The 20995-nt window shown below is 40.9% G+C and overlaps 1 protein-coding gene and 1 long non-coding RNA gene across 3 annotated transcripts in view; one reads left to right on the forward strand and one right to left on the reverse strand.

Moving 5' to 3' along the window:
• Positions 1–1669: 1669 nt before the first annotated feature.
• Positions 1670–20995, forward strand: part of tara (taranis) — a 38132-nt gene continuing 18806 nt past the window's right edge. Inside the window, exon 1 of the mRNA XM_064698596.1 lies at positions 1670–1822. Coding sequence (XP_064554666.1) covers positions 1787–1822 — 36 coding nt within the window. The 5' untranslated portion in view covers positions 1670–1786. The remainder of the gene's footprint in view (positions 1823–20995) is intronic.
• On the reverse strand, positions 13251–19857 carry LOC135439857 (uncharacterized). 2 transcript variants are annotated; one of them, XR_010438201.1, is made up of 2 exons: positions 19820–19857; positions 13251–13583 (listed from the first exon to the last, which is right to left on the reverse strand). It is a non-coding gene; the product is annotated as an uncharacterized LOC135439857 (long non-coding RNA). The 2 variants fall into 2 exon arrangements; XR_010438202.1 differs by lacking the exon at positions 19820–19857 and adding an exon at positions 13809–14158.

Below are 20995 nucleotides of genomic sequence, written 5' to 3' on the forward strand. Positions count from 1 at the left end.
CGCTGCCAGCCAGCAGCCGCAGGGGCCCCCAAGTCACCACCAGCAACCACCCACTTTTATCAGTCAGCAAAAGGTCGTTCGGATATGTGGTCGACTCTGCTGCTGAATGATGATAATGATTGTTGAGCATTGTGAATGATGATAATGACGCTGATGGCTATGCTGATGATGATGTTGATGAGACGACTGAAACACCTGACTTGCAATTGTTGTTCGTCAAGATCAGTTGGCACAGCTATGAGCATATTAAGTGCACATTTTCAGATTATACGAGAAGTAATGAAAAACTGTATGCGAGAGGAAAGTATTTTGTGTTGCCTATCGAAATAAATATCCATGAATTTTTTATCCCATATTTCTTATCAGGAAGTTGTACTATTAATATATTATATTTAAGTTAGATAGAAAATTTAATAGTATTAAAAACAGATTTTTGGTCCATATTAGGACTCAGGCTGAATAAAAAACTCAACTAATTTATTATTTCATTAATAACTATTTTCAAAAATATTAAAAAAAAGAAAAAAATACTCTTAGTCCTGAAAACCAAAGTTAAAATAAAATCAATTACTTGTTGCATGTAAAGGATCAATTTAAAATTCAAAACAAGCTATCGATTATTAATTCGAGAAATGCCACCTTCAAATGAAATGAATCTAGATAGCAACAATATTTGAAAACATTTCAATACTTATAGCATTCCCTAATATGTAATCACGATCACTTTAAATTGCCATGGATCGATTTTCATTTCTATCAATAGCCAACTCTGGCTTACTTAATTAATAGTCATCGAGATCGCGAACTCTTAAATGATGCTGATTATTGTGATCCCTGACAACTGCCCAACGATCGATTATCGATTAGACTTATTCATTTGAACCTCAATGCTCGTATCGATAACTTCGATATTGACGCCAATGATGCCAAGTATGTCGCATCGATTAGAACCGTTATGCAGCAATCATAATTATCGACCTTAAGAAACGAGCAAACGACATAACCCTGCCGCCTCCTTTGTTTGTCGTGCACTAAAATAGTTAAACTGTCAATGTGTAAGGATGGGCAGAAAAGGGGCGGTCCTATCGGCTCAGTGCCACACAATAATGTAGGAGCCGGGAGCCGTAGCACCATGGGACGTTGCGGGTTTGGGCTTAGTGGCTGCGTTGCCGCACGCACGCTCCCAGGCAGCTGCTGGTGTGGCCCGCCTGGCAGCTTTCCACGGCGCAACTGAAAATGCGAATCGGAAAACTCACAGGCGGCAGCAGCAACAACAATCAATGTGCGCATGTGACAGGGTTGCCGACGAGTTTGAGGCTCGGTTGTTCGGCTCGGCACGAGGGCAACACTGGTTGACTAGTTGGTTGGCTAACTTGCTTGCTTGGCCTGACTGTTTGTTGGCCTGGTCCAAAGCCATTCAGTACGAACTCTGCACTTCGCACAACAAGACAACACAGCGACAGCGACGACGACGACGCCAACGGCGCGCGTCCACAGACAAAAACTACGTAAATTTATGATAAAGCGCCAAAGCAAAGCGAATAACTTAAACAACCGAAATTACGCGCCTAGTGCAAAAGTCCATTCAAATCATTTGCAATATTTGTTAGTTAATCTGTGCATCCAACATGTGGAGCTGTTGCCTACAATTGCAGCAGCAAAGGCCGCACTAGAAAGACCTCTACTGCACCTGCTCCTACAACCAAACAAGCAACCAACAACAACAATAAAGGCGCCAAAAATCAAGAGAATTATTACAAGCAAGGAATTCCCCTGGTTACCTCCAATGAAAACAATGAAAATGTGGACCGAAGCCAACAACGTGAGTAACTTGATCCTTAGTCGATGATCACACACACCCACACACACACATATATATACATATACATATATATATCCTTGCAGACATGTATATGTATATAGCCCAACCCTAAACGTAGAAGGTACCTTGAAGCACTTGCTCCGCTTGAATGTGGCTGCTGTCGATAATGATGCGATAGCTTAGTTCTTTTGTTTTGATTATTGAGCTTCAGCAGCGTTTACGCTTTGTCTGCGCTTCTTCTTCTGTTTCTTTGGCGTGTATTTACCGGTCGAGGCAATTGAAAAGCCATTTGGGGATTGGGAATGAGCACTCTGCAAGGGGCTGCCAAGGCGGGCTGGCACGCATCACGTAGCCACAGCGGGCAGACACGCATAGCATGCGTCGCAGTCGCAGTCGCAGCCGCAGTGTACATCACTATCAGTTCGCATGCTCATTCCACTGTTCGCCATTCGCCATTCACCCATTCTTCATTCCCTTGTCGAGGCACAATCGAAGCAATGTAAACAAAAGACAACGGCAAATATTTTTTCTTTCAACTTGTTTTTGCTGCTGTTCTTCTCAGCAATTAAATGAAAGTTTTTCGATGAGGTGCGTCCGTGGAATGCTCAGGGGCTGTGCGGGGCGTGCTGGGGGTGGCACCACATTGCAGAAGCCGGCGAGCAAAACAAAAACTGCAAAAATGTCATACACGTCGTGCATTGTGTGCGTGCAGTGGCAGTGTGTCTGTGTGTATGTGTATGTGTTGGGCACGAGTTGTAGGTGAGGATGGGTTGTTATTCGGGTCGGGGTCAGGGGGTGTAGGCTGTGCCTACACAAACCACACACACACGCAAACACACATGCACGAGTATACTACATACACAAGCATTTAAATGTCGGCGCTTTTGCATAGCGAAATCAGAATTTGAGATGTGCAAAATTATATCTAAGATATCATAAAATTATATGTTATTAGCGAATGCGAAAATATAACATTACCTATAGTGCTACAATATAACATTTTAAGTTTTTAGTTAAAATATATTGTCTTGTTTTTCTAAATATTTCGTTTTTGAGCCTACATTCCTTTCACGAAAGAGATTTGCAGCCACATCAATTTATATTATCCAAGGTCACATTATTGATGTTCCTTGGTAACGCGTCCCGTGAGACATTCTGCCAGGCAACTCTTTTAATATTGGCTGAAGCAAACTTACCTAACCTTTAACTCCCTTGCGTCTGCTAATGATCCTGATTTTTTCCTTATTAAAGCAGACCCTAAAGCACCACAACCAAAGACAATATTAGCACAATTTATAATGTCTTTGCTATAACTAAATTGATTTATTTGGAGTCTTTTTACTAAGGTGATCATTCCCCGTCCTCTAGAATGCAACGGCATTCTCTACCAGGCGTTAAGATTTGCTTCTAGGAACAGCACATGTTCCGATATTTCGTTGAATATTTTATGAATTTTTGAAGATGATGAGTTTGTTTTCTTTTTTATTCGTTTATTTTGTAAGCCAATTAAGTCGCTTGTGCCTCAATTATTATCCGCTAAAGTCCTGGCATAAAAATTACAAACAATTGACCCAAAAAAGTGACCAAATGTTTGTTTAATGGACATGAAATATAACAAAAAAAAATTAATAAAATAATAAAAGACATACATAGGTAAGCCTTAGAATTTTAGTTGACTTAAGAAACTTAAAGTCTAAATGGCTAGGGTTACAAGCAGAAGATGTGGGCATATTCATTGGAATTGAAACCAAATCTAGCCGAATTCTACATACGCCAACACACACATACATATATGAACATACTAGCGGGTAACACCCGGCCTTGCCCGTGGAACATATGTTAAAAATCAACGTTCTCAAAAAGCTTTGAAAGTGATTTTGAAACTTATCGGGCGGTAAACAAACAGTTTTCATAGAAATGTTTTCCGCCAATTTACCAATGTTGCGAGTGGAATTTCCCAAATCGCTAAAACACGTATTCATTATATTCTTATGTAGAGCTTTGAATATAAGTTTGAAGCAAATCGGACACAACTTAAAACTTCGCACAAAAAATCTTTGAGTCGCATTCCACCCGAAAAAGTTTGGATTCTGCGAAAAGTGTGAAACACGTCTCAAATGATTTTTCTTATAGATCTTTGGAAACGAATTTGAACACAAAACGTCACGCACCAAATCTTTGACCTCCATTTCCACTTGCGAGTGGAATTTCCCAAATCGCTGAAATACGTACTTATTAAGTTCTTATGAAGAGGTTTAAAAATAAGTTTGAAGCAAATCGGACACAACTTAAAACGCCGCCCAAAAAATCTTTAAGTCGCATTATCCCCGAAGAAGTTTGAATTCTGCGAAAAGTGAGAAACACGTCTCAAATGATTTTTCATAAGATCACTGGAAATGAATTTGAGCGCGAAACGTCACCCACCAAATCTTTGACCTCCATTTCCACCAAGGAGGAACGGATTTTTCGAAAAGTGTGAAACACCCCTCAAATGAATTTGAACAAAGATCTTTGAAAATAAGTTTGGGGCCGATGGGATGGTAAACAAAAAAGTTACATACAACATTTTTCGCGATTTTTCCACACTTGCGAGTGGAATTTCCCAAATCGCTGAAATACGTACTTATTAAGTTCTTATGAAGAGCTTTAAAAATAAGTTTGAAGCAAATCGGACACTACTTAAAACGCCGCCCAAAAAATCTTTAAATCGCATTCCCCCCGAAGAAGTTTGCTTTCTGCGAAAAGTGAGAAACACGTATCAAATGATATTTCATATAGATCACTGGAAATAAATTTGAGCGCAAAACGTCAGCCACCAAATCTTTGACCTCCATTTCCACCAAGGAGGAACGGATTTTTCGAAAAGTGTGAAACACCCCTCAAATGAATTTGAACAAAGATCTTTGAAAATAAGTTTGAGGCCGATCGGATGGTAAACAAAAAAGTTACATACAAACGTTTTTCGCGATTTTTCCACACTTGCGAGTGGAATTTCCCGAAACCCCGTCTTAACGTGCACCTACATCACATAAGGTAACTACGGTTTCGGCTGTGCGTTGATCACCAATCAGTCAGTCAGTCAGTCAGTCAGGACAAACAGTTTAATATATAGAGATACATACATATTCAAATACATACTTTTATACCATCGTTTGGGAAATATGTACTATGTATGAGCTTTATGTATGACTGATGTAATTGCAAGATATATTTTCATTTGATTAGATACAAATCTGATAAGGTCTGCAGCTGATCTTATCTGAATTATAAAAATATAATATAAAGTATGATACATACATACATACAAATGTATGCATGTATGTACGTACATATATATATACTAGCGGGTATAACCCGGCCTTGCCCGTGGAACGTATGTTAAAAATCAACGTTCTCAAAAAGCTTTGAAAATGATTTTGAAACTTATCGGACGGTAAACAAACAATTTTCATAGAAACGTTTTCCGCCAATTTACCAATGTTGCGAGTGGAATTTCCCAAATCGCTGAAACATGTATTCATTGTATTCTTATGTAGAGCTTTAAAAATAAGTTTGAAGCAAATCGGACACAACTTAAAACTTTGCACAAAAAATCTTTGAGTCGCATTCCACCCGAAAAAGTTTGGATTCTGCGAAAAGTGTGAAACACGTCTCAAAAGATTTTTCTTATAGATCTTTGGAAACGAATTTGAACACAAAACGTCATCCACCAAATCCTTGACCTCCATTTCCACCAAGGAGGAATGGATTTTTCGAAAAATGTGAAACACCCCTCAAATGAATTTGAACAAAGATCTTTGAAAATAAGTTTGGGTCCGATCGGATCGTAAACAAAAAACTTTCATACAACCGTTTTCCGCCAAGTTACCACTGTTACGGGTGGAATTTCCCAAATCGCTAAAATACGTATTTATTAAGTTCTTATGTAGAGCTTTGAAAATAAGTTTGAAGCAAATCGGACACAACTTAAAACTTCGCCCAAAAAATCTTTAAATCGCATTCCTCCCTAAGAAGTTTGAATTCTGCGAAAAGTGTGGAACACGTCTCAAATGATTTTTCATATAGATCTCTGGAAATGAATTTGAGCGCGAAACGTCACCCACCAAATCTTTGACCTCCATTTCCACCAAGGAGGAATGGATTTTCCTAAAAGTGTGAAACACCCCTAAAATTAATTTGAACAAAGAACTTTGAAAATAAGTTTGAGGCCAATTCGATGGTAAACAAAAAAGTTACATACAAACGTTTTTCGCGATTTTTCCACACTTGCGGGTGGAATTTCCCGAAACCCCGTCTTAACGTGCACCTACATCACATAAGGTAGCTACAGCTTCCTAGCTCTTACGGTTTGGGCTGTGCGTTGATCACCAATCAGTCAGTCAGTCAGTCAGTCAGTCAGTCAGTCAGTCAGTCAGTCAGTCAGTCAGGACAAACAGTTTTATATAAAGAGATATGTATGTACAAACATATGTCAAGAGTTGAATGAACTTGAGCATGAGAAAAGCGGGAAAAGTTGATTAGGAAGTTGGCTTGGCTGATTTCTAAAGTGGTCATAAACAAAGATGCCACTTGTCCTTGACACAGTGACAGGCAGCCACAACAAAAGTGCACACACACAAACAGGCATACACATACATACATACCTTTAAATATGTATGTATGTGTATTGTAACAACCATGACTTGCGCTTGGCCACTGAGCAGCGACTGCGGGAGACGCGTCGACATTTCCCATACCCCAGTGGAGATGGAGCACATTTTCATTATCGGCGGCCGTGCCGGGTCGCTCATGCAAATGCCTCTGATTTTGCATAGCTTAGGTCAGTTTCCGTGCCATAAAAAAATAAACCAAACAGCTGCAGCCGCAGGAGAACCCTTTTTTTTTAGCCAGCCGCACAAATACGCACATAAAAATATATATACATATAGAGGCATTTAACGGTTTTATGTGTATTTACCATTAGGCTTTCAATGGGCAATAATAATGGGGGGCTGCTCTTTGCGGCTGGCCATAATTTATTGGCCACTTGTTTCTAAGCAGCGGCAGCGTCGGACGTAGCAACCTGCCGCAACAGCAACAATACAGCACACACACACATACTCATACATGCATGTATGTATATGTACATAGTAGTACTATGAATGAGCGAGTGAACAAGCGTACAAGTGGAGTGAGTGATGTGAGGAGTGAGGACTGAATGGCACTCGCTAATAAGCATCAAGAGCAGACACAAAAGGGCAAAAGTAAAGCCAACAACGGCAACAACAACAACAACAGCACGGCAGCGGCAACAGCTGAGACTAGAGAGGCCGGTCAGGCAGCACGTGCTAAACACATTTAACGACAACTACAACAACAGCAACAAAAACAACAACAACAACAACAAGAGCAATAACGATAGCGTCAGCAGTGCGGTGTAGGCAGGGGGCACAAAAACGATTAAATTAAAAACCAAAACAAACTAAAGAAACGAGCAGCGACGTCGTCGTCGACGTCGACAGCGACGCCGGCAGTGCCACGCGAGACGATGACAACAACAAGGAGAGATACTCGCACAACATGTTGAGTACACCGAAAAAAAAGCAGCAACAGCAGCAACAACAACAACAATAAATGCGCATAATAAACGTCAATTTAAAATGCTAAAAGCTCAACAGCGACGTCAGCGCAAGCAGCGCAGTCAGCGACGGAGCAGCCGGCGACAATAATAAAAAAAAGGCGAATCGCCAAAAGTTAAGAAGAAAATACAACACACATACAGACGCACACATGCACACATACACTCACACAGTGGGAGACATGGTGACGGCAGCGTTGAACGACGGAGGCCAAAGTAAGCAATAAAAAAAAACCCTTTTTCCGGTTTTTTGTTTTGCTTAGCAGTTTCTAATCAAGAGAAAATACATAAAAAGCAAAATTGCCGTTGCGGCGGCGGCAGCGGCGGCGGCAGCGACGAAACTGACTGCCTGAATGACTCTGAATGACATTGTTGTCAGGCCGCCTCGGCACTCGCTAATTCTTTTGGCATTTGCCACACATTCATATGTATCGGTGCTCATGTGTGCATGTATGTGCTTGAGTGCATAATTCATTGTGTCTACAGGGGATTCCCCCGATCCTTTTCCTTTTGTGAGTTGGTTTGAAAGGAAGAAGATAAACGAGAAATACTATAAAAAGAGATGCATTGATACCAATTGGACCAATTGGAGTAAGAAAATACTAGATGCCGCATATTTGGCTGGTTCGGATAAAAATGTGTGGGGAGCAATAAGAACTTCACGTTGTTAATGTAAAATATCCTTAGCGGTGAGCTTAAAGGCTTTGTTTAATTTGTATGTATTTATCAAATATACATTTATAAAAATAAATATTTCGATTTGTTAGATCCTAAAGAGATGTATGTATGTGAATATTTTACGCGTTTAGGTAATAATCTTAAAAGTAAGCTTTCCTTCTTCCAACGACCAATAGTTTTTTTTTTAACAAATTGGAGTTGATTCACACATTTTCCGACTCACTTGAGTCAATAAAATAGCCTATTATAAACAAAACTCAGCTCCAAACTTATATATTTCGCCATCGCCTCTGTATAAAGAGACAGCAGTATATTAAAAAGCCGAAAATAATCTCCCTAATGTATTACTACCTGCAGTAGTAAAAGTGGAAACGGCAGGCTAATTGGATCAGCTGACCGGGTGTTCCCCAAACGACAGTCGACAACAGCCCACGTCGATTACTCGAATTTTACAGACATAGTCAATAAAAAAATACCCTGATGGCTTACTACTAATACTACGACTACACGACAACAACAATGGGGCGCACTGCTAAACACCAAGCGTAATAAAAACAATAAAAATCATCTCACAGCCATTTACATAGCGATCAAAACAAAAAACAAAAAAAAAAGAGAACAACAACCACACACAGCTGGGCCCCCGTGCCGTGACCGGGTCGCCGACGTCGATACCGATGCCGGTATCATAAATAATTTCGATTTGACTTATATTATTAGCTAAATAAATAAATATGAATGAAAAAACCAAACAAACGAAAGGCCGAGGCATGAATGAATAAAAGACACGCCGGCGCCGACGCGGACGTCGCCGTCGCTGTTGGCGCCAGCAGCGCTGCTTAGCGTGAGAAAAACCATTGAAATTGTCAAACGAGACCGAGCCGCGCGAGGCGGCACATACGTAATTTTGGTTTTCTATTAAATGACAATCAAACGCAGCCAAACTGTCGAGTAGAAATCAAAAAAGATTACTTATATGTTTTATCATTTTATTTATTTATACTCTATCTTAAGATAATAAGTAAAATTAGTAAGTTGTAATTAAAATTAACGGGAATAGAAAGCTTCCAGTAAAACCTTCTATTATATTTAACTTATTTGTATGTTAGGTTGAAGTTGCTCTCATTCGTTTTATCTATCTATATTATAAGTCTTCTTACTACTAGACTATTAACCGTTAGTTGAATGCCAGGTTAGTTTCGTGGTTGTCAAATCTATCAATGTAATTTTACTACATTTATTTATTTCTTCTTTCACAAAAGGATTTTCTAGATCTGTTTTGTTTGCATGCATTAGAAAACTAATGGAGTTTCTAACAGTACCCCTCAGTTCTATAGCATATATATGTTCGTACAGGCTTTAGTAATTCTTTACAGATGCCAACTTTGTTTTCCAGGCTAGGTTGAGATATCATCATATCGGCCTATCAACCAGGATATTCTTTGTGTTTTTAATTTAAGTTGCAGCCGTTTTTCTTTAATATGATTTTTCCAAATAAGTCTACGTTTGAGATGCAAGCCAAGATACTCCACAAAGTTGCTGTGCGAAATTGAGCAATCAATTATTCTATTGTATGTGTGATCGTAATATACCTCTTTAGAGCTAAAGGTTATATGAGTAAGTGAGGCTCCCAATTTATAGGCAATAATGTTTGGGGACAGTTTTGGCATACTTACAACATATATTTAGCTGCTAACAGTTCCAACCATTCTGACAAGTGAACTACACGGATCCGGGTTTAAAGTTCAAAATAGATAATTACTATATCAATAGCAATAATAATGAAGTATTATTCTATTGTAAATATAAGTTTAATTTAAGAAATCACTTAGTATTGGATGTTCAAAGTAGGTTTACCTGTCCTCATAGCAAAAAAGTAGAAATATTTCTTTGATTTAAATCTTGAGGTTTTCAAGGCAATTAAATAAAAACTAAAAAGAAGACAATTGCTCTCTTTTGCCAAATAAAACATATTATACATATTATTTCCTTAAATTTTTAGGACTGTCAAGACTCACTTATGTATTTATTCGTGTTATGGGTAAAGATAGGTGCAGCGAACCATTAAGATATAAGACCTTCAATTTGAAACATGTATATTATTTTTTCACTTCCATCTTAACTGTGATGCTGTTGAGGTCAGCCGAGGTTTTTTACTTCTAGTTCCTGCGAAGGTAATTATTAGACACTGGCCAAACCCAAACAGAATCTTCAGCGGCAACAGACATTTAAGCAATCCTGCAACTTGGCCTCATTCAAATCCTACCTAAAATAGCCTGCTTTTACCACTTTGTTGCATTTATTGTGCATTTTGTGTCATGCAAACATAACCTCAATCGCCAGACTTCACTATGTAGATGCGCGACGGTTAACAGCTGTTGCTTTGTTGCTGCTGCTGTTGTTGTGCATGTGCATGATGCCCCTGCAAGGAGCTAACTGTTAACAGACGGCGTCGCAACTGCAACTCGTTTTCAGACCCACGCCCCCTCCTTTACCACTTTCCATTCATACACTTTGGCGCACGAACTCGCGTATCAAAACAAAAAAGTTAACGACAGCACCAGCAACGGTAACGGCATCGGCAGCGACGTCGCTGTCGACGCCGACGCCGCCGTTCTGAGCACAATTAATAAATTATAGACGGCGCTGACGACGACGTTAGCAGACATTGTCCAAAAGGCAAAGCAAAGCACAAGCAGCCACCCAACATAGCGTCACGTGTAGTGAGAGAGACAACGAGTGTGGGAGAGCGGGATGGGTGAAGGAGAGGGGCAGTGCTGTATTGGCGGCACGCGAAGCCAGTGATCAAAACAAAAACCGAAAAAACGAATTTATCATTACAATTACAACAAGGCAAAGGCAATAAAATTAATCAGCAATTCAAAAACTGCAAGTGGCTGTCGGGCCGCTGTTGTTGTTGTTGTTGCTGCTGCTGTGGTTGGTTTAATAACCCGAAATAATCGCTGCCAGTGCTCAGAGGAACAACGCAGGCGACGCATGTGCTAGACTGAGATGCACATACGCGTAGAGCAGGCGAGAAGTGGAGCAGAGACAGACGCCGTTGTTGACGTCGCCGTCGTCATCATTAAAACAACATAAAAAGTAATAAATAAATATGAGTGTGAGCATGTTTTGTATGTGTTGTGTGCTAGTGTGTGTGCGTATGAGAACGAACGACCTTCAACTTCCTACCCCTGCTGAGCTATGATGATGGCTACCTGTCTGTCAATGCTCACGTTGCCGTCGCCGTCGCTGTCACCGTGGCCGCAAACGTCGCTGCCTGTTGACATTGATAGCTTAAACTGTAAACTTATACAAAAGCAATAAAGAGGTCTAGCAAAAGTGCGAGTGTGTAAGGGAGAACGACATATGCAAAAGCAGAGCATAAATTAAAGTCGAATGCAACATGTGACTCTGTCTGAGATTTTTCGGCTGATGCTGCGCGACTTTGCCGCCGGCGTCGCCGTTTGCGTCTGCGTCGCTGCCCTGCTAAATATTTTGCATATGCAAATGGAAACACGCACACACACACACATAATCGGATTGGGAATGCACCTTGCACGACGACGACGACAACGACAACGTCGCGAATTCGAACTTGTTTGAAGTCTTTTTTGGCCCAAAGAGAGGCAAAGGCGAGCGACAAGAGCACTCGCGTACTCGTGAGTTCGCCGCAACAACAGCAACAAAAGTCGGCAGCATGTTGCATGCAATAAGGAGAAAAAACAACAACGAACTGCAGGAGGCTGGCAGCTAGCATCCACATCCCGTTGCAGGCGTCTGCGACAGCGGCAACGGCTGCGGCATCGGCAGCGCCGTAAACAAATTAAACTAATAAGCGCAAAAGGAACAACGAACGTATTCATAAAGTAAACTGCAAGAAACGGCAATGCAGCGGCAGAGGCAGCGACGTAGCCGTCGCCGTCGTCGTCGGCACTGCTTGGACTGTCGAAATCCATTATAACCTCAATCGGCAATCGCATTTCTTCCTTCGAGTGGAGCGCAACATAATACGCTGCTGCACCCCGTGTGCATAAGCCACGACGAGAGAAAGAGAGAGAGTGAAATAAAGCCGTTAGAGTGGGTGGCCACGTGTGTGTAAGTCCAACAAAGGCACGGAATTGGTAGTTGGGATGGCAACTGTAAAATCATCAAAGCTGTTCGCAACAGCAGCAGTAAAGTTGTTACTAGCTACCAGCTCTTGGCCAACTTTAATCGGAGTGGGAAGCCCAGGACAGGCTAAGAGAATGGGAGAGGAACAGTAGAATGGCTCAACTAGTGGAAGGGTTGGATATAATATATTAAATATAGGGCCAAGATTAGAAAAGTACTAAAGAGGATCTGCATCCTAGAAGCTTAAGGTTCTGGGTTGACATATGGTTTTGGAAAACTATATATTCATAGATTGATTTTTTTCATAGGTTTGATTTTTAGCCGAAATCCTAATCTGAAGATTATAATTGATAACTACTATAATGCTCTAAACATTATATTCTCGAGAAATTTTCAATTTAAAAGAGGCCATGAGTATGAAATACAAATTTCTTTAATATTTCCTTTTGAATATGGGTCGACACGCTAAAATTTAAAATGATATTAATTAATTATATTATATAACACAAATATGGTCTCTGCTATGACTCTTTTACAAATTAGAATTTTGGTCAATTAGAACGCCCATCCTTCGTATATATTTTTGAATCCGATATATATATTTGCAATATATCTTATAACTTTACCATTTAATGCTACAACAGAGATGATTTTAAATCAAATAAAATGCCGCCGAATTCAAGGATATGAGATAGATAGAAGATTAACGACCCAATTCTTTCTTTTCTTTAAAAATTCGATTGTGAAACTAATTCAAGAGTTCAGAATTTAGCCAGGACAAATGTTTAAAATGTATTCGGTTATTTGAATGCATTTACATATGTACCTATTCCTAAAGCTTTGCCTGCTTCTATAAAGAACATTCTAAGATGTTTTGTTGCACCTGATTAAATTTATCAATGATCTGCAATGCCTCCAACTGGAATTCTATATGTAAAGGTCTCGCAGGCGGACGCACGATCGTTTCAACAGAGTTAAAATTCCCAAACAGCAAATCAAAAATAGCCAGTCGCATACACATTTTGTTGTTTTGATCATTTTTACTCAATAGCGTCGAGTCGAGTCGAGTCGAGTCAAGCGTTGTGTCGAGTCATCCATCAGAGGGGCTGAAACGACAACAACAGACATCGCAGCCGCCGCCGCCGCCACCGCCAACGACGCCGTTGCCGTCGCCGTCGCCGACATCTCCAAAAATAATGCCAGATACAGCTAGAGCAACTGCAAGGCATTAACAGCACAAGGCCAACAGCTGGTCGCTCTGGTCTCTGGTTTTCGGTCTCTTGTCTCTGGTCTCGGGTCTTGGGTCGTCCACGTCTGTTGGCGGCTGGCGTTCCACATTCATCTGCGCCAAACCTGCAGCATTTTTAGTGATATTTTCGAGTAACTAGCACACAACAGCAGCCGAACATGTTCAAAGTTTTTCGGATGCGACGGCGAGCAACATCATCTACAACACAGACTCGCACACACACATATGTACACAGACACAAGCACACACTCGCACACACTAGTAGCAAAATGTAATAGCAAAATGCTGCCAAATATTTAGCAGCCACCCCCGCGGCAGAGGCCCATTACCCGAACCGGCACTCGAACAGCAGCGTCGTCGTCGCCGTCGCCGTTGCCGTCGTTCACCAATTTCATTTCAACATGTTTCCAACAGCCAGAGCCAAGAGCTCGCAGATCTCGCATCCAGAGCTGCTGCACATCCACTCAAACGAAAAAGTATCTTAAATTTTGTTTGCTGTTGCCGCTGCCGCTGCCAACGCCATCCCCTCGCCACACCGACCATCACCCCCGCTGCCATTCCAAGTCCTCTGGTGCGCTCTGCGCCGTACTTTATAGTCTTACTTTGTTGGTTTTCTACCCACAAGTCTTTCTCTTTTTCGTTGTCGTAGCAGCAGCAGCAGCAAAAAACCGAGGGAAAAAAGAATTTTTTTATAGGTATTATTTCGTTCCCACATACGCGCTGAGGCAAGCGTCAGTCAGTCAGGCAAGCGACGGGGCCAGGCATGAGGCGGAGGCAGAAGCGGAGGCAGAGGCCGTGACAGCGTCAGCGCATGTACAGACATATAAAACTCGATAGTATGCCAGCATCAGGGTTGTCAGGTGTTCTGTTCAAACTACCAGATGTTTTTCATTTAATTCGTTTTTGGTTAAGATACATGTGGAAATTAGTAGCTATGTATATATCTTAGGTCTTGTATCTGTATGCACGTATGTATGTATGTGTATTTCAATTTCAATTTTAGGTGGTTAGAATTATTTAGTTTATTGTTATATGAAGAATTTTTCTTCAATGATTTTATTTTTGAATTTGTTATTTCTCTCTATTTATTATTTTCTTTAAGACATATTTAGTGAATTAACCGTCAAACTTGTTTGTCTAATTTAATCCCAAATGTATCGTGCTTTTCCATGATTTAAATGTACAGTTAAGTGGGGAAATAAATAATTTAAGAAATATGCAATATAACGTTATCTAGTATACCTACATAGCATTATTAATAACGGTAAAAACAAAAAATATACACCCACAATATGAGTTCAATGCCGATGGCCTTTTGGATGTTTGACAACCCTATTCAGTTGTATTAATGTTGTTGTTGCTTTTGCTGCTGCTGCTGGCGCTGCTGATGTTACGCCGCCTGTCTGCCAGCCAGCCTGCCTGCCTGCCCCGGCCCCTGCACCGAAATCGCCATCACCATGGCGAACCGCCTGACAGCGCACACGATGCGCCGCACAAATATCGTATCGCATTTACTCGGCACTCGCACCAGAGCCGGAGCCAGAGCCGTAGCTATATATTTTTGTAGGTTATATGTATATAACAGAGGCAGCGGTGTGAGTCAAAAGCATTGCGATTGTGGGAGAGGCAGCCGAGCGAACGAACGTCGGTTTAACGAAAACGAGCTCCGGCTCTCTGTATATGTGCATGTTTCTGTATGAGTGCGTGTGTGTGTGTGTGAATATCTGTGCGAGGGTATGAAGTCTGTGTATATACAGTAAGAACTGGCTGGCAGCGCTGCTGCCTGTTATATCAGCATTTTGTGTACACTGGGGTTGCTCGGGCGAGTGGTGACTGTGGCCCACTGTATATAAAATATTAAAACTCTGATTATGACGATGGCGTTGAGCAAGAAGAGACAGAGGGCAGAGAGCAGCGGAATTGGCAGGCAACGGCAACGACTGCGGCAGAGCGGAGCCGGAGCCAGAGCCAGAGCCGGAGCACACACACAAAAAAGTTTCAAATGGAAATTTTGAATTAATGAACGAAACGAAACGAAATGAACTAAACTGGTTTCATTTGTGCGCTGCTGCGCTGAACCACGCTGAGCTCAGCTCTGAGTTGTTTTTACCCTCCTGCCTACTGTCCGTTGGTGTTGCTGTTGCTATCGTTGCTTTGCTATTGTGCCGCTTTCTTGCTTTTCTCAGTTGAAAATATTTTCGCCCCGAACGAAAGAGGCTAATTAAGCCAAAGGAATTTCTCTGCAATTTTGTGCTGCCACACACAACACAGCAATTGAGCTTTGAAAACTTGCTTTTGTCCGCTGCTGAGCGCAGCTTTTGCTAGTTCGAAGTAGGAAGTGGATGCTGCGGCAGCGAGCGAGAGGCATTTATTTAGCAGCGACGTTGGCGACGCAGTTAGAACATGTTGGCTGATCGGTTTTCTGTTTGATTGCCTCGCCGTCGCCGCAAATATGTACGTTTTTCGCCGTACATTTGATTTTGCTTTGTTTTGATTTAGGTTTTTCAAGGCAATCAGGTGTAATATTTTTTCACTTTGCTCCGATGATCGCTGTGTGCTTGCGGCTCGGTTCCGATTGGGCGCCTTTTATCTTTGTTTAAATGGCGATGTCTACGAGTATCTCTGTTGTTGTTGTTGCTTTTGTTTCGCCTGCGAAAAACAATATAGCAAAGCGGAAATGAACGGAAAGGCATCTCAGGCGATCAATCGCGATTGAGATCGAGTGGTTCGCTCTCAAACAAGTGCAGCAATGCTTGGAACGTGTTCTCCATAAGTTCGATTGCCGTTCAAGCCGTTGGCAATGTTTGTTTTCCTTCTCTTTCCGATTGTTCCTGGCCTCTGTGGCCACCGCAACTGCTTCCTGTTTGAATGAATACTCTTATCAGTATCAGTTTGCTGTGCTCTGTACAGCTGGTCAGGTCAGAGCTGCCTCAGTAGGTTGATGGGCTGCATTGTTAAGTGGCAATTTGGGACAGTTAAGAGGACTATTGTTATGGGAATTACGGGAATTCGTTGGATATATTTATTATATCCCATGACACATGCAATGGTTATGCAAATCTTTCTAAATCATAGTTATCTAATAGTTCATAGAAACATAATAGTCCTTACATTTATAAGCTCCTATCGTGTATTCTGGTTTACCTTAGTTAAAATAAAATCCTAATTCTTATCAAAGTTTTTATTCATGTAACATGTATTGCAAACGCAATTATATTCTGCAGAATCGTTTTTAGTACGAGCACGTTTTGTCTTATCAAGTATGAGACTTTTGTTCTTATACTTAACATCTAATATAGATTAACAAACTTTGGCAGTATTTAAGATAAGCAGACCTACTTTCACAATCAACAAAAACAATACTTTCAATACCAACTATCAGAAGAAATTATATGTTTGTTTTTGCATACATATGTATGCTTTTGCTCGTTAGTTAGGCATAGTTTGAAAGCAATTTTGAATATTGAACGTACATTTGCAAACGAGATTCTAGACATAGAATAATTTGGAAAGTTTTATTGTCTGTGATCAATAACTGCAGAATAATCTCGTATTGCAATTGTTTTTTATACTTAATATTTGTTGTAGAAGAACAGATACATAGATATAACAGAGTAACGGTGCTGAGAACTGTTCTATACCTGTCCATAGGCCTTTGAATAGGTAATATTTGGCCTAGATTGGTGATAATTAAGATAAGAAGAAATTGATTGTATTATGTAATGAAAACTTATTGCTTCAAAATCAATATTTTTCACCTAAAGGGATCTATACATATGTACCATCGTGAATAAATTATTATGAAAAGCTTTTATAATAAGCCAGTGATATTTGTAAAACCGTGCTCGATATCTTTTCTTAGTCCTCATTTGTCTGATTTCCGGCTTACTTGTTAATGAATTGAAACGTAAGAAATGATACTTGTAATATATGTAATAGTAGCTTTAAAAGAATACCTATGTATATAGTTATTATCCTCATCATTAACAATAGATAATACTGACTTATTGCAATCTTAAAAAAGCTGCATTTGTTGCATTCTTTATAGTATAGCTCTTTAAAAAAAACACACAATATCCTACCACTTTCAATGAGTTTTTAGTCGCAACAAGTCCAAGTCGTGATGTGCACAAAAAAATAGTATCCAGGATGGTTCCTGGTTGGACGCTGCCTCTGCCACCTGTTTTGCAACACGATCGCGCTTTTTGTGCCAAAGTTTTGTTGTTCCTTTTATTGTTGTGGTTGAAAACCCGTCTAAATCTAAAAACGAAGCAACATGTGTGCGTTTGAGATTGCCGGCAAAGCGGCAAGCACTCAATGAGGACAGATGTGAGCACTGAGGAGGTGGCAGGGGCGAGGCGGTGTTTAGATGGGGTTGCCATTGCCTCTAAGTGGGTGCAAATGCTAGCAAAGCAAAATATTTGCACGACGCAACCTCTCACACACACGGACACATACACCAAGAGCCGTCGGGCGTACACGCGTGTGGGCGGTTGCGCAACGCAGCTGCTGCCGCCAACGGCAACAGCAGCAGCAGCAGCAGCAGCTACGCCGACGCCGCTTACATTGAACTCGGAAGTAAACGCAATAGAGAATAATACGCGAGTATAAACCAAACCAGTTAGCAACATGCAACATCATAACATATTCAAATCGCCAGCGCCGACAGCGGCTGCGGCAGCAGTAGCACTCAGCATCTAGCGACGCGACGCCAACGACAATGTTAGAGCGCCGGCGACGCCGCTTTTACTCTCACGTGAAAAGTTTGCAGCTCAACGACGCCGTCACGAATTAAACTAAACAACCACCCGACATGGCAAAAAAAAAAATTACTGAAAAATCGCAAGGAGCAAAGCTGAGTGCCCGACTGGCAGATACCTTGCAATACAGTTCTTAATTAAGCCAAATCTCACTAGTTTTCTATTTTTGATTTCTTCCGGTTAGAGCAGAAAATGCAGTTTAATTACTTCGTTTTATTGCTAATGTTGTCATAAACATTTTTAAAGCTTAGGCATATATTCACTCAACCAAAGGGTTAGGGACTTATCAATAATATGATAATATGATCACAAAAACCCCAACTTCTGTAGTACTTAAATTTATGAAGGTGTTTTGTTCAAAGGATATGAAATAATTGAACAATATCTATACATATTTATCTTTATTAAATTTAATATAGTGTTAGGCTGAGGAACTCAAATGAATATTTCTGCAGAATTGGAAACATTTAGCGAAATAAAAAATCAAGCTGAACATACACTTGCCGCTTGTGGCACGGGGTACCTAAGCAGAAAAACTGAAAACCCCCGTTCGCTTTTTGGCCTGCCAAAAGTAATGACATCATGTGAGCCAACACGGACGACAGCGGCGCACGCATCGATGCCGCAGATACAACAATAATAAAAACAAGAGCGCAATACAAATGCCGAGAAATTGGTTCAGGTTCAGGCGGCACCCCGTTTAGAGTCCGCGTAGTCAGTCGTCGTTTGTCCACAGCCTGCAGAAGAAGTCAAAGTCGATTTCGATGGTGATGGCGATGTCGATGGCGATGTTGAAGTCAGACTAGGAGTCGGACGCTGACGTCGCAGCTGGCGCCTTGCGCTGACCTTCAATCAAAATTCGGCAAGCGAATTAGAATTGGCGCGCGATTTGCTTTCCGATTGGGCAAATGCAATTTTTTGGGGCCAAAAGAAAAAAAAAAAAAAAAAAGAATAACAGCTAACACAGAGCTCATGCAGCAGCAGCCGCAGAAGCAGCAGCAGCAGAGGCTGTAGCAAAGCGAACGGCAAAAATGTTTCAAGGCGAAATTCGCACAGCGACAGCGTCGCTGCTGCTGCTGCGTCACGGCAACAATAACAACAACATTCGCCTGCCAGCCAGTCGAACAGTCAGTACGTCGCATAAAATAGCACAGAGCGCACACGAAGCGGGCGACGAGCTAAAAACAACAACCAATATGTACCTGGCACGGTTACAACTACAACTACAACCACGACGTTGACGACGACGTGCCCAAATGCCCAAGCACTCGCAGATACAGATACAAATGCAGCGAACAGAGAGATACAGCTACAGCGCTGAAATAAACAAAAATGTTGAACAAAGCAGCGACGGCAACGGAGACGGCCTCAGCCGAAACATCAGCCGCCCAACAGCCGCAGTTCGAGTTCAGTTTTAGTTTTCGCTGCGACGGCAACGGCAACAGCGGCGGCAGTTTTCATTTTTGCTTTTGCTTCCACTTTGCGTTGCCTTCGCACATACCACAACGAAACTCACTCACACGCACACACACACATGCATGCGTCAGTCTCTCCTCTGTGTGTGCGCTGTGGAAATGTACCTTTATATAAACGACGACCCAGCACAACACTACACGAAATCCCAACTGACAAGACTGCCAACACACAAACACAAAAACAAGCTTATATATATACACACACACTCAAATATATATATATATATATATATATATATATAATTTTATATATTGTATGAGTGCGCTTGTGTGTGTAGACAGTTACTCAGCGCTGTGTCAGAGTTGCCATATTGTTGTAAATTGCCATAACATGGGAATCGCAAAAGCATAGACAATAGGAGGGGATATTTTCCACTTTTTTGTATCTAAATTATATTTAAAAATCTTATAAATGAAATGATTATAATATTTCTGGCATTTTGACAAATTCAACTTATTTATATACCCAGATATTTAAAATATGAAAGTCCTAAAAGAAGTTTTGTTTGAAAAAATACAAATATATATAAAACAATTTTTTTAAATGAAAAATTTTATATTCTTAGAAATTTGTTGCTATTTTACCTAATATGACTTTATTGACAATATATTGATAAAAGTTATAACTATTATTATATACATATATATTCATTAACTTACTAAATATTTAAATTTAAATAAATATTTTATTTTAGTAGATCTTAGACAAGTTCCTAAGTCTGATATAGTCCGCTTATTCGGATTTTAAAAATACTCTGTATTATTCTAAGTTGCCGTGTCAGCTAAAAAATTATACCGCATCGAATGCATTTCAGTTGCTTTGCTAGCTAGTTATACAATCTTTCAAATATTGCCTCTCAAACGGCGCACCGGATCTGGCAACGCTGTCAGCATTTAAATAACAGCCGCTGCTGATGCCACTGCCACTCCTACGACCGGCAGCCGGGGCCGTTTGCACAACGTTCGCTGCGATATTGCTTTGCCTTTGGATTTGCTGCTGCTGTTGCTGGTTGCTTTATTTCACTGAAATTTTCATGCTGGCAGTGCCGTCGATTTCGCATGCAGCTGGCAATGCCAGCAGCTAAAGTGTTGCTGCGCTACCCTCCCCGTTCTCTGACAACCGACAAACTCGTTCAATTTCAATGCTTTTTACATAAGTGCGCGTCGTTCGCTTGCCTTGGTGCGAGCAGAGCGACCGTCGTGCTCTCTCATTCGTGCGCTCGGCTGTTCGTGCTGTTGTGTGAGTGTACCCTGTACAGGGGTGCATTTACTAAAAGTATC

The sequence above is a fragment of the Drosophila montana genome, unplaced genomic scaffold (genome assembly GCF_035044405.1).
Source record: "Drosophila montana isolate Dmon_TW-CO22-7 unplaced genomic scaffold, ASM3504440v1 contig_779_1, whole genome shotgun sequence".
Classification (NCBI taxonomy): Eukaryota; Metazoa; Arthropoda; class Insecta; order Diptera; family Drosophilidae; genus Drosophila; species Drosophila montana.